This window comes from Crinia signifera, chromosome 7 (assembly GCF_055691185.1).
Source record: "Crinia signifera chromosome 7, ASM5569118v1, whole genome shotgun sequence".
NCBI lineage: Eukaryota > Metazoa > Chordata > Amphibia > Anura > Myobatrachidae > Crinia > Crinia signifera.
Genome location: NC_139223.1, coordinates 34362334 through 34375098, shown reverse-complemented (window position 1 = coordinate 34375098; position 12765 = coordinate 34362334). Strand labels below are relative to the sequence as shown.

Below are 12765 nucleotides of genomic sequence, written 5' to 3'. Positions count from 1 at the left end.
CACGGCAAATACGTAGTTAGCATTACCTGTTAGATGCAGCGTAGTGTTCCCGCAGACAGATTCCCTGAGAGTCAGACATATTTCAGTCCTGAAACACCCCCACCATCCACGCCAGCCCGTGGCGAGCACAGCGTGCCCCGTTAGAGGACACGGTACGCGTCCTACCGACCTTTGCATACCCCCACTATCCACGCCGGCGTGGAGTTGACTTTATAAAGTGTGGCGAGCGGACGCAGAGTACATGTGAAGTTACCCACGTCCCCTCGCGGGGCTCGCCACCCTTTATAAAATCAATTACACGCCGACGTGGATAGCAGGGGTATGAAAAGGTCGGTAGGAGGAGGACCGCGTCCGCTCGCCACGCTTCGGGCTGGCGTGGATAGTGGAATGAACAATGTCGACAGCTGTTACGTCAATAATGACACTTGTGTTTTTCAAATTTTTTGGGTCTGTGTCTTTTTTGGAATAATGGTGCACCCCTATAGCCGAATAAAATTTAGATGCTCTAGCGTCTAAATTTAGATGCACCCTTGTTAGCGGTTTAGGCGCTGTACTTAGAAGCTATAGCGTCTAAGTACTAGACGCACCCTTCAGACGCCCCCTTTGTTAGCGGTTTGCCGGGGTGTCTACTTTAGACGCCCCCTTTGTTAGCGGTGTGCCGGGCTGTCTATTTCTCTGTGGAACTACAAGTGCCACGATGACCTGTCAGCGCTGGGCTGCCGCGGAGTCACTACGCTGACAACGTAGTTCAAGCTGCCGCCGTGAAACTACACAAGTAAGGCAGCCTATGAGCTACACTGATAACGTAGCTTCAAATTAACTACAGCAGTAAGGCAGCCGTTGGACTACGCTGATAACGTAGCTTAGAGAAGTAAGGCAGCCGTTGGACTACGCTGATAACGTAGCTTCAAATTAACTACAGCAGTAAGGCAGCCGTTGGACTACGCTGATAACGTAGCTTAGAGAAGTAAGGCAGCCGTTGGACTACGCTGATAACGTAGCTTAGAGAAGTAAGGCAGCCGTTGGACTACGCTGATAACGTAGCTTAGAGAAGTAAGGCAGCCGTTGGACTACGCTGATAACGTAGCTTAGAGAAGTAAGGCAGCCGTTGGACTACGCTGATAACGTAGCTTAGAGAAGTAAGGCAGCCGTTGGACTACGCTGATAACGTAGCTTAGAGAAGTAAGGCAGCCGTTGGACTACGCTGATAACGTAGCTTAGAGAAGTAAGGCAGCCGTTGGACTACGCTGATAACGTAGCTTAGAGAAATAAGGCAGCCGTTGGACTACGCTGATAACGTAGCTTAGAGAAATAAGGCAGCCGTTGGACTACGCTGATAACGTAGCTTAGAGAAGTAAGGCAGCCGTTGGACTACGCTGATAACGTAGCTTAGAGAAGTAAGGCAGCCGTTGGACTACGCTGATAACGTAGCTTAGAGAAGTAAGGCAGCCGTTGGACTACGCTGATAACGTAGCTTAGAGAAGTAAGGCAGCCGTTGGACTACGCTGATAACGTAGCTTAGAGAAGTAAGGCAGCCGTTGGACTACGCTGATAACGTAGCTTAGAGAAATAAGGCAGCCGTTGGACTACGCTGATAACGTAGCTTAGAGAAGTAAGGCAGCCGTTGGACTACGCTGATAACGTAGCTTAGAGAAATAAGGCAGCCGTTGGACTACGCTGATAACGTAGCTTAGAGAAGTAAGGCAGCCGTTGGACTACGCTGATAACGTAGCTTAGAGAAGTAAGGCAGCCGTTGGACTACACTGATAACGTAGCTTGGAGAAGTAAGGCAGCCGTTGGACTACGCTGATAACGTAGCTTAGAGAAATAAGGCAGCCGTTGGACTACGCTGATAACGTAGCTTAGAGAAGTAAGGCAGCCGTTGGACTACGCTGATAACGTAGCTTAGAGAAGTAAGGCAGCCGTTGGACTACGCTGATAACGTAGCTTAGAGAAATAAGGCAGCCGTTGGACTACGCTGATAACGTAGCTTAGAGAAATAAGGCAGCCGTTGGACTACGCTGATAACGTAGCTTAGAGAAGTAAGGCAGCCGTTGGACTACGCTGATAACGTAGCTTAGAGAAGTAAGGCAGCCGTTGGACTACGCTGATAACGTAGCTTAGAGAAGTAAGGCAGCCGTTGGGCTACACTGATAACGTAGCTTAGAGAAGTAAGGCAGCCGTTGGGCGTACAGCTGCCAGGATTCAAACATAGCGTAGAGCTGCCGCCGTCAAACTACACAAGTACCGTCCTTTTATATATTATACTGATATTTCAGGGCCTGAGGACTCTGATGTGTCTTATGTGAGGTAGAAGAGAAAGGTGCTGTAGGATTGGGAAGGACCAGAGGAGGGATCCGTACCTGAAAAGCGGCAAACCACATCAGCCAGTCCAGGCGGTAGTGATAGGGGCTGACCACACAGGGGCGCTGCGTTAAATTTCCTGGCTTGCAATTAAACTCATACTCTTCCCAAACAGCTTTAGGGTCATTGGGATCCAAACTTGACGTTCCCTGGAAGATCACCTCTGTCCTCTCTTTGGTGACACTGTGGGGACATGTACAATACAGAAATGTAGACAGAAATTAATCTTAATTTAACATCAGGTTACATTTGGGAAGAGCTTCTGCCAGACATTTTGGGTAATGATCAGGAACAACACCAACTGCAATACTGTGGGTAACATGAACAGCACCTTATAATATACAGAAAGTGGTGTACACTGAGTAACCCACAGCTACCAATCAGATTCTGTCTTTCTTACATAGAGCAGCTTATAAAAGAGAAATCCATAACACGATTGGTTGTTCTGCCTTACAGATCCGTTATCTTATATCATCCAGTGGTCGAAGTGGGGCGGTATACGGGGGTATGCCATACCCCCACTTTAATCTGAAGATAAAAAAAAAAAGTTTTTTTTCCCCCTCAGGATGCTCTCTGATCACTCAGCAGCACATATTGTGCTTTTGTAATACCCCTGTACAACGGGGCAGTCTGGCAGGGGACGTTGATGGACAGGGGGGTGTCCGAAGGTGCGCACTATATTAACTCTTTACTTTTCCATACCCCCACTTCAAAATTTCCATACCCCCACTTCAAAATTTCCACTTCGACCACTGATATCATCTATATATATATATGTCTAGTGTCCATCTGTGTGTCTCCGTAACATTGCCATCTGCTGGCAGCGAATGAAACTACACCTCTTTCGCTTTCACACATGCACAAACACAGAAGCAATCACAAGGTAGCAGACTAGCTTTTGAAGCATTTGCTTTGAGCGGGCTTACATGTCTTATATATGTCCATAAGTGTCTTGTTACAAACGTCATGGACTGTAAATACTAGTCGGGAAATTACGAAGCAGAGTTACTAAATATTCATAAAATGGAATTTAGAGGTGTTTCACATAGCAGCCAATCATATTCCATCTCATTTTTCGAAGATGCTAAAATCTGATTGGATCCTATGGGCAACACTGCCACCTTCAATTTTTAGAAACGTTAGTAAATATTCCTATGATTGGAAACAGAACAGTGAAGATAAAAAGTGGAGACCAGAACCATAACCAGACATTTCAGTGCCCCTTGGCAGAAAGAGAATTGGTACATACCCCCCCACCCCCACACACACCCCCGCCGATTTTTCCATAATGTGTGAGCTCTGTGTTACTCTGTAGCACTGAGCGTCTCTTTTAGGCTACTTTCTCTGTTAAATAGTCTTTTACTTGCAAAACAGAGCCAATAGGACACTCCAGCAGCTTCTGCTGATACAAATGATATATACCTATCTTCAGTTTGTGACTGCTGCTGTTTCTGCTTAAGAAATGGAACAGTACAGTGTTTTCCTGAAAAACCCAGGTGTTGAAGTTGCCAACAGCAACCAATCAGCTTTTACAAGTATATTCTATAAAATTAGAGGTAGGTAGGGCTGAACTGCCGGGTCTGTTTTAAGGTCACATATGTTGTATGTACAGTACCTACTGTCTTCCCACTGTTAACAAGCTAACAAGAGTAGTCATCGATAATAGTTTTTATATATTTGTTTTCTTTAAATAGCAAGCAGTGTTTTATTTTTAAATTGCATCTCACAAATCACTGTCTCCTTTTTAAAATCTCTCTAGGGGAGTTGTTGCGAAAAAACGATGGCTGCAAATTACACAGACAGTTCACAGCACGTCATGTGAAGACAGAAGGAGAAGCTGAGGTTTTCAAAGCACACAGAGCAGACAGAGCTCAGAGGGGCATGCAAAAGCCTCTCTGCACACTACATATGAGCCACTGAAGTCACATGATAGGAAGCAGAATTATAAATCATTACTGTCACCCTGAAGAAACGGACCAAGAAAAATGTTATCAAGCTTCTTGCAGCCTGTCGCCTTTATGTTTAATCTTGCCCCAAAGGCTTGAGTATGAAGCAGGAAAGCAATGATCAATGTTCCCTAATCTGCATTTGCAGATACCGTTACTGTTATATTACGCTATGATGCGGATCATTGATTTTTTAAGTATTGCCAATTTAGCTGAAGGACTTTGTCATGCCAAATAGTTTTTACCAGCAACTTTAGAAGTAACTTGAGAGGACGTAATGGGGACATTGATCTGGTGTATTAACAGGTAAAGCTGTTTTGGGAGTAGGGTCCTATTGAAGATGCTCTCTCCACTGCTAAGAGGGTACAGAATTTGGAGCCTACACATAGAAAGGGGCCTAGAACAGCTCCTCCAACCCTATTGTTACTCGGACGGATATGAGTTCCCCAGTACATTCATATCTGTGAAGCGCAGAGTACCTGGACAGGAGGCGATGAACGCTGCAGAAGGTGACCCGGATTACACCGTGCCTAGCTATAGAGCAGTGATGGCGATCCTTGGCACTTTAGCTGTTGTTGAACTACACATCCCAGCATGCCTTAGAACAGTTTCAGCATGGCCAAATAGCAAAACTGTTGCAGGGCATGCTGGGATGTGTAGTTAAACAACAGCTGGAGTGCCGAGGTTCTCCATAACAGCTACAGAGCATAAAAACACTATCTGGTGCCAAAGTAACCAGCAGAAGATCCAGCCACTCGTTGTGATCGCTGGGGTCACCGTTACATAATAATGTGAGAGTGAACTAGGGAGGTTTGCCAGGACAAGCTGGGAAAGGGTTAAACCTGGCACGCAAGTTCTATGGCCCCCCCAAGGCCTGTCTAGTGCTAGATTAAGGAACAGGGTAGCGCCCCCCAATCTGAGAATTGCTACCTACGTTTAATAGATTGCGGGGGAAGCCGGGCTGCACGTTTCATATATATATATATATATATATGCTGGGTGAGTTATGACTGTGGCTGGCAGCCCAGCAGTAACAAACACTTTGTAAATCAGGGACACCAAATTAGTAATAAAAGTTTGTTCCTACTGTGTGATTTCAGAGATGTCAGGTTCCACATACTCCCAGATTCATTATGAGCCGAATGCTTTTGCTTTTATTGGTTTACACAAGCTGGAATTACAAGTGCTCTCAGCGCTGGCGTCTCGCTGGTGCTTCTCGCGGTTGAAATCAGAACCGGGGACCGGAGAGGAAAAGGCTGTAGATGGAGGGTCCTAGGAGCGGCGGGGAGCCCGTACTTGGCAGTCAGGCCTGATCGGCTGCATTAACCTGTTCTTGTACCGTCTCGCTATAGGTCACTGGTTATGGATAAAGGGCATGTGTCGTCAGCTGACATCATGTCATACAAGCTATTTCTGAAAGGCTGATTATACAACTATAGAGTGCAAGCCAAATTTGTTTTCCACATTTTTAATGTTTTAGTTAAAAGCCCATCGTAATGACGGCTTTTGCAATGTGCTGTCACTTTAAGCTGTGGCAGTTTTTTCATTAACTTTGAGCTGTGACAGTTTTTAACCCACACACTCTCCACCCCACCCCCATTCCCCAACTGCTCCTATCTCCAATCTCCGTCTTCACAGCTCTCTCTCTCCATATACAGCAAGTTTGAAACAGATCAGTGTCCGTGCAAAAATTGCTTTCACTTTGACATCTTTTAGCACACAAAGGAGTAATTTAGTCCGTTGAGTGGCCTCTAGTGGTCATTGGCTGTACTTCATCTCATAGATGTGAGTAGTTAGCCATATATATATATATATAGAACTGCGGCACTATATATATATATATATATATATATATATGGATGATGATTATTATTATTGCCACTAGTCCTCTTTAGAAGCTTTGATACAATTCACCAACTGGAGGAGTAAAAAAAAACTCAATTATATATTTGCAACTTTAATAAATATGTTTTTGTCTAATTACATGATTATTATATAATCTGGTAATGTTGCTGTTTGCATCCGTTGCCCTGGGTAACAACACAAGGCGGGTCTCTGGACACCACCAAGCTGATATAACCTGAGGAGTCAGCTATAACAGGAAACAAATAACAATGGATTAAATTAAAGCTTCTCATTATTAGTCATCTGGAAGTATGACTTTATAATAACAGAGGATAATGACAAATAGTGTATAATTCCCTGCAAAAATGCACATAGGGAATGCTTGGACAGCGGCCTGTCATATCCTGGAATATCCGAGCCTGTGGGCAATTAAGCTACTTGGATACATACATGCTTGTTGCCAGGGGTTTCATGTGTGCCGGTGGCACCAGAGCTCCCGGTATGACTGGCACTTCCGGGTAATGCTTTGCGAGGACCAGTAGCGTCTGTGGAGAGTACTTGCAAGTTTGTTTAGTAGTGTATTGAATTCTATTTGAGTGCTTGGCCGTCTGTTTAAAGCAGAATCGTGTTTTTATGCCTGTTTTTGGCTTTAGCAAATCTCTAAATAGCAAAAGCAGGTTAAACTCGAATGAGAATGCAAACAACCAACACAATTCTTAGTAACTGTACCTCTGGGAGTCAGCTATTTTTTTATTCAATTGCGCAACTTGAAAACTTTATTGAAAACACTTATGCTGTGTACACACGGGGGAGATATATTGCTAGCAATATATTGCTTGCAATATATTGCTGAGTGAGCAATATATTGCTCAGTGTACTTGCAATATAACTCAGCAATATATTTCTCAGCAATATATTGCTCAGTGTCCAGTTTTTCAGAGGGACCAGCAATTTTCCCTGAAAATTGCTAGCAATTTTGACTAGATTTTTTTTACCCTCTATTTAAATTCATTTATGATTGACATGGGTTGTGGGAAGTCCTTCTGGAAGGGAATAAAAGTGTATATGGTGTATATACAGATGTAGCAGGGGTCATCTTTGTAGGGGCAGGATAATCTAGCGGCAGCAGCCGCTAGTGCCCCGCTCCCGCCAGGGGTGTGGGGGCACAAGACGGCCGTGCGGCCCCTGCCACCCCGACACCAATGCCCCCTTCATTTTAAATGTGGTCACATACTATTGGTGTGGGGCAGCATGGTAATGCTCATGCTGCCCACCGATGGTGCAAATCACCATCGATGGGCAGCATGAACATAATCATGCTGCCCGACACCAATGGCCTCTACTACAGCCTATGCACTTACTGGATAGTGCGGCTGTGCAGTACTAGTGTGCTGACACAATGGGGGAGCTGCTGCTGTGTGCGCGGGAAGAGAACAGAGCAAGAAGCAGGGGCTGGCTCCGTGACAAGGCGGGTGGGCGGTGACTGACAAGGCGGGTGGGCGGGTCCCGGCCGGTGCAGGAGGCTAGTGTCGCTGGTGCACAGTGCTTTGTGCACCAGCGACCTGCAATTTTTAGGCAGAATCGGAGGAGCAAGCTCCATGAAGGGCTGGCCACGGGAGCGCGCTCCCAGCCATTTATCGCTGGCTGCACATTAAATCACTGGCAATATGGTTGCTGAGCGACCATTTTGCCAGCGATTTCATGCATAATTGCAGCCGTGTGTACTCATTGGCCCTGAGTCTACCTACCTGAGTCATGTTGTTCAAAAGATCAGGATTGTCAGTCCCCTTTGAAAAGGGTATGCAATCAGTAAGATGAAATTCATAGCGTTGACACCAGAATGCAGACAGTTATGATGTCGGCATGGCTAAAATGTTCACATGGTAAACGTCGACAGCTGAAAAATGTCAACACGGGCAGAATTTTGAGGTAACAATAGGGATAGTGCCAATAGGGGATATTGTCATTGGGTCTACAGCAAGTTGGTCGACAAGCGTTGGGTCAACATGGTTCTAGGTCGACATGGGTAAAGGTTGACATGAGTTTAGGTTGACAGGTCATTAGGTCGACACAAGCATTTATGTTGACAGGGTCTAGATCGACAGTCAAAAGGTCGACGTGGGGTATTTCACTGTTTTTTGAGCCGACATGTGCCGACAGGCAGTATTTCATGCCCTACCATCCACTAGGGCGTGGTGGGAGAATAAAATAGTGTGTCGAGCGCAGCGAGATACCGTGCCCAAGCCTTGCGAGCGAAGCGAGGGGATGTGCTGCATTGGAAAATGTGTCCATGTCGACATTTGGGTAAAAAAACTGTGAAAAACCCCATGTCGAACTTTTGACTGTCGACCTAGACCCTATCGACCTATTGCTTGTGTCAACCTATTAACCTGTTGGCTTAAACCCATGTCAACCTTGACCCATGTTGACTTAGAACCATGTCGACCTAATGGTGTCGACCTAATGCTTGTCGACCAACTTGCTGTAGACCAAACGATCCCAACCCACCAGCAGTGTCGACATTCTCAACGTGTCGATATTTCATCTGTACCTATGAAACCGTGGGGCTCATTTCTCAATGCAGTATAAAATGCTTTGTGAATGATAAAACACATTGCGTATGGTAAATGGTGTTCCAACCAATCAGCTCTAAAGACGATATGCTGGCTGAGCTGGTATCGCTGAGCAATATATCGCAGAGCGGGCATATCGCTTTACTGTCCTGTGTTTCAAAAATGACAGTTGGGAGCTGATTGTCTGGGCCATCATTTATCATACACAATGAGTTTTATCGTCCAGTATCACTCATTGATAAATGGGCGAGCGTATATTTGAGAAATGACCAGTGAACTGTCTTATTATTGTACACGGTACCAATGGCTTTGTCCCTGCGCTTCTCCAGATGTCAGCATGACATCACAGTGTCCCCTATCGGACAACAACCAGCAGCAAAGACCGATGAATAACTGGGGATTTAAAGAAAACAACTAAATTGTATCTTAGTCAAAGAACATCATTTCCAACAAGCTCCTGCCAAAAGCACTGTCCATGGGTAGGAAACAATGAGCGCTGGAAAGACGGGGATGGTTATCACCATAACAATATACAATATTACAGCAGAGGGAGTAAGGTGTAGGACAGAGGATGAGTCTATGATGACGGAGGCTGTGATTCTACGAATTAAGTGTATTAGCAGGAGAGACACTAGAGGTACTGGGCAACACAAGCTCGTAATAAATAAATGGGGTGCATTGCGGACATGTTCCCGGAACGAGGGACAGGGCACCCCCAGATGTGGAGAGCTAGGTAGGGTTTAATATGTATAAAGGTAGGGATGATTTTATAGCGGCAGGGTTTTGCCAGAAGCCGTTTCTGCTGGCTGTGGCCCCCCAGTTTGGAAGAGAACCGTCCTCTTGGGCCACGCACAGAGCCGGCCTTCACTTGTCCAAAAAAAAATCCCTTAACATGTGTTTACCTTTCGCAGCAGCCAGGAACATGAAATCCAGAATCGGGAGAGAGAAAAAAAAAATACGAGATGGAAAAGGAAAATAGGAAAAAGTCTGCGTTTTCCATCTTTGCACAAAGAGTTGGGAGCCAGGGTTCTCCGCTGGAAACTGCTTCTTCCCAATAATACAACGTATATTTCTGTAATATTATCTAGCAAAGAGAAATGCCCTAATGTGATCAGACCCTACCGCTCGGGACGTGGGAAGTACATTCCCGCTGCAAGTATATAAAATACACTGTAAAACCTGGCCGCAAAAGGGTTAAAGGCTTAAAGAGACCCCTTTGCCCTTTTCCCTGAGCTCTGTAATATATAGGGGAAGGGAGGGAAACAAGGATGACAACTGGGTCTCTTAAACGTCCCCACTTAATTCCTAACGCCTGGAACAGCTGGACTTATGTGGAGTGTCCGAGAGTCAGGAAAGAGCCTCCAGCGGCAATGAAGAACCCGTGATTATTACTGCAGGGGAATGTCACCGTTCCTGGCCCGGAATACCCAGAATTCCACTGGTACCGCCAACCATCTTGTCTAACCAGAGTGCAAAGTTCTGACCCCTACAACCCCCCCCCCCCCCAATAAAGCACATTTATTTTAAGCCAACATAAAACAGGGTTAAGAGCGTTTCACGGGCGTGCCCACAAAATGCTGGGTGTCAACCAGGGAATGCAGGTGTCCCCCTGCCTCCTCCCACGATTCGCGGAACAACCTGCAGGCGAAAAGTTGCTCCTGGGCTTCCGTTCGTCTGCGAACAGAGGAAAAGTCATTCGATGGTGAGTTTCCATCAAATGATTTTTCTTCTGCGCGGGGGCATGCAAGTGGATATGTAAGCGTACATATCTGCTCGCAGCGTAGGGATGGGATTTGGGGGGGGCTGCGATCGGCGGGCTGGCATTAATCTGCTCGCTAGGCTGCCAGAAGTTCTGAATCAGGCCCAAAGCGTAGTACAGACAGTAACGTCTTGGTGTTCAGACCCAACATACAGGACAGTCCTAGTTAGGAGGACGTTGCAGAAGTGACTGGATCAGAAGTACATGAAGGTGGTGTATACCTGCCAAAGGCACCGTATGTGTTGACAATCCGCAGCGGGTTGAAGGAGGTATTCATGACTTGCTTGGAGTTCAGCAGGTTTATGACAACGGGGACACTGAGGTAGGCAATGAGGATGCCCAAAGACACGTGTAGGAGCTGCCGGATGTAGGACCCTGAGGAGACAATGACTGTTTGCATCAATCAGGCTGGATGCATTTCTCTATATAGCAGGGGAGACAGGAACACACTGGTGGTTGGCAATATCTCCCTCCCTCTTTATCTCTGCCTTAATGAGATGCACAATTGCTGATGATCCGTTAGATTACTCATTCACACAGCATTTATCTATCATTACCACCTACTAATTCTGTAATAAAGCAAACTGTCTTATCATTCCTTCTAACCCAAGATGCCCATTTAATGGCTTACCATAGCTTCTTGTTGGCCCTCCTCCATTAGACTTCTGCCTTTGGATCTTGGACACTTGGTCTATCACTGACCCATCCTTGGAGCTAAAGAGGAAGCTTAGGCTGGCATCATCGAAGCAGGCGATACTGGGCACAATGGTCAGCCAGTTTAAGAAGCTGAGGTTCCCACTGAAGATCAGAAGCAGCTAAAAAACAAAACAAAGACATGAGGCGGGTGAGGTTTTCCAAGGTTACTCGCGATGTCTTTCCAAATTACATGCTTACTGGTGTTTGGCGGTGGCAACAGGAAGTGCTGCTGAAAATGGCGGCACTACTTCCTTTTTGGCAACGCTTTCTGTCGCCACCCCCAGACATCAGTAAGCGTGTCAGTCAGACTGTGACATTTCGGACACTGCGAGCAACATTGCATCCCCAGATCTGCATATTGGCATTGGGCGTAGTTTGCGTAGTGGTGTATTGAGAATACCTATACACTACTATGCTGGCTACGTAAACTATGTAACTTACGCAAACTACATAACTTACGTAGCTGGAGCTGTGCTAATACATCCTCCTGACCTTTTCATACCCCCACTATCCACGTCGGCGTGGAGTTGATTTTATATAAGGTGGCGAGCGCAGCGAGCCCGAAGCGTGGCGAGCGGCCGCGGATTACCTTACATGTATTCCGTGTCCGCTCGCCACACTTCGGGCTCAGTGGCTCGCTGCGCTCGCCACACTATATAAAATAACTGACGTGGATAGTGGGGATATGAAAAAAAATTGCATGCGATGCAATGCGATTTCCCTACGGTGCCATACATATGCTAATTGGGCGCCCGGCTACTACATAAGTACCTAATTCCCATTTATTTTTGTTAATAGGGTTTTTTCAAGCTTGCCCACTGATTGTGTTTAAAAACTTTGTGGGTCATTCAGAACCGCTCGGTGCGGGCCGAATTTGCTCCCTTGTCCGGTGGTGCGGGTATGCACATGCGAAAACCCACAGCAAACGCCTTTGAGGCATTTAACTCCAGGATGGGTGGAATGGGGGCGGGCATTAGGCAGAAGCAGGGGAACGATCAGCGTTTAATGGCGCGCCCTTCTACAGAGTGTGAGCCAGATGTATCAAGCTTCAAATGTGATAAAATGGAAAGTGATAAACAGCCGGCCAATCAGCTCCTACCTGTTTTTTTTTCAAACCCAGCCTGTGACATGATAGGTAGGAGCTGATTGGCTGGCTGTTTATCACTCTCCATTTTATCACTTGATACATCTGGCCCTGTATCCAGATAGAGTCTTTGTCAAAAGCACTTCCCAGCTGTTCCTAATATGCAGAGACTGTATCAGGTTTTTATATGGACCTGGAAAATGGGCCTATTTCTATTGGTCAACAGCATGGTGGCGCTAGCCCGGTGACTGACGGACTTCGGTCTCAGAACCTGTTCTTATTCTAAGCAATGTTTAAGAGAAACCGCGCAGAAGACGGCGACCGATCGGACCGGCAAAAAAATCTGATCTTAAAATGATTATCAAAGAATATGAAATAAACACTTTGGAATATAGGGACTACGGGGTTGTAAATCCTGAATGTACAGGTCAATATTTACTTGTAACCGTATATATTCTCTGGGAAGAGGGTTTGGCAGCCAGCGACTGCTGTGTATTT

The 12765-nt window shown here is 46.0% G+C and overlaps 1 protein-coding gene across 1 annotated transcript in view; it reads right to left on the bottom strand.

Annotated features, from left to right (window-relative positions):
* LMF1 (lipase maturation factor 1) overlaps window positions 1-12765 on the bottom strand; it is a 257843-nt gene that overhangs the window by 26299 nt on the left and 218779 nt on the right. Inside the window, exons 7-9 of the mRNA XM_083152787.1 lie at window positions 11119-11302; window positions 10709-10862; window positions 2364-2547 (exon numbers count right to left, since the gene is read on the bottom strand). Coding sequence (XP_083008913.1) covers window positions 2364-2547; window positions 10709-10862; window positions 11119-11302 — 522 coding nt within the window. The remainder of the gene's footprint in view (window positions 1-2363; window positions 2548-10708; window positions 10863-11118; window positions 11303-12765) is intronic.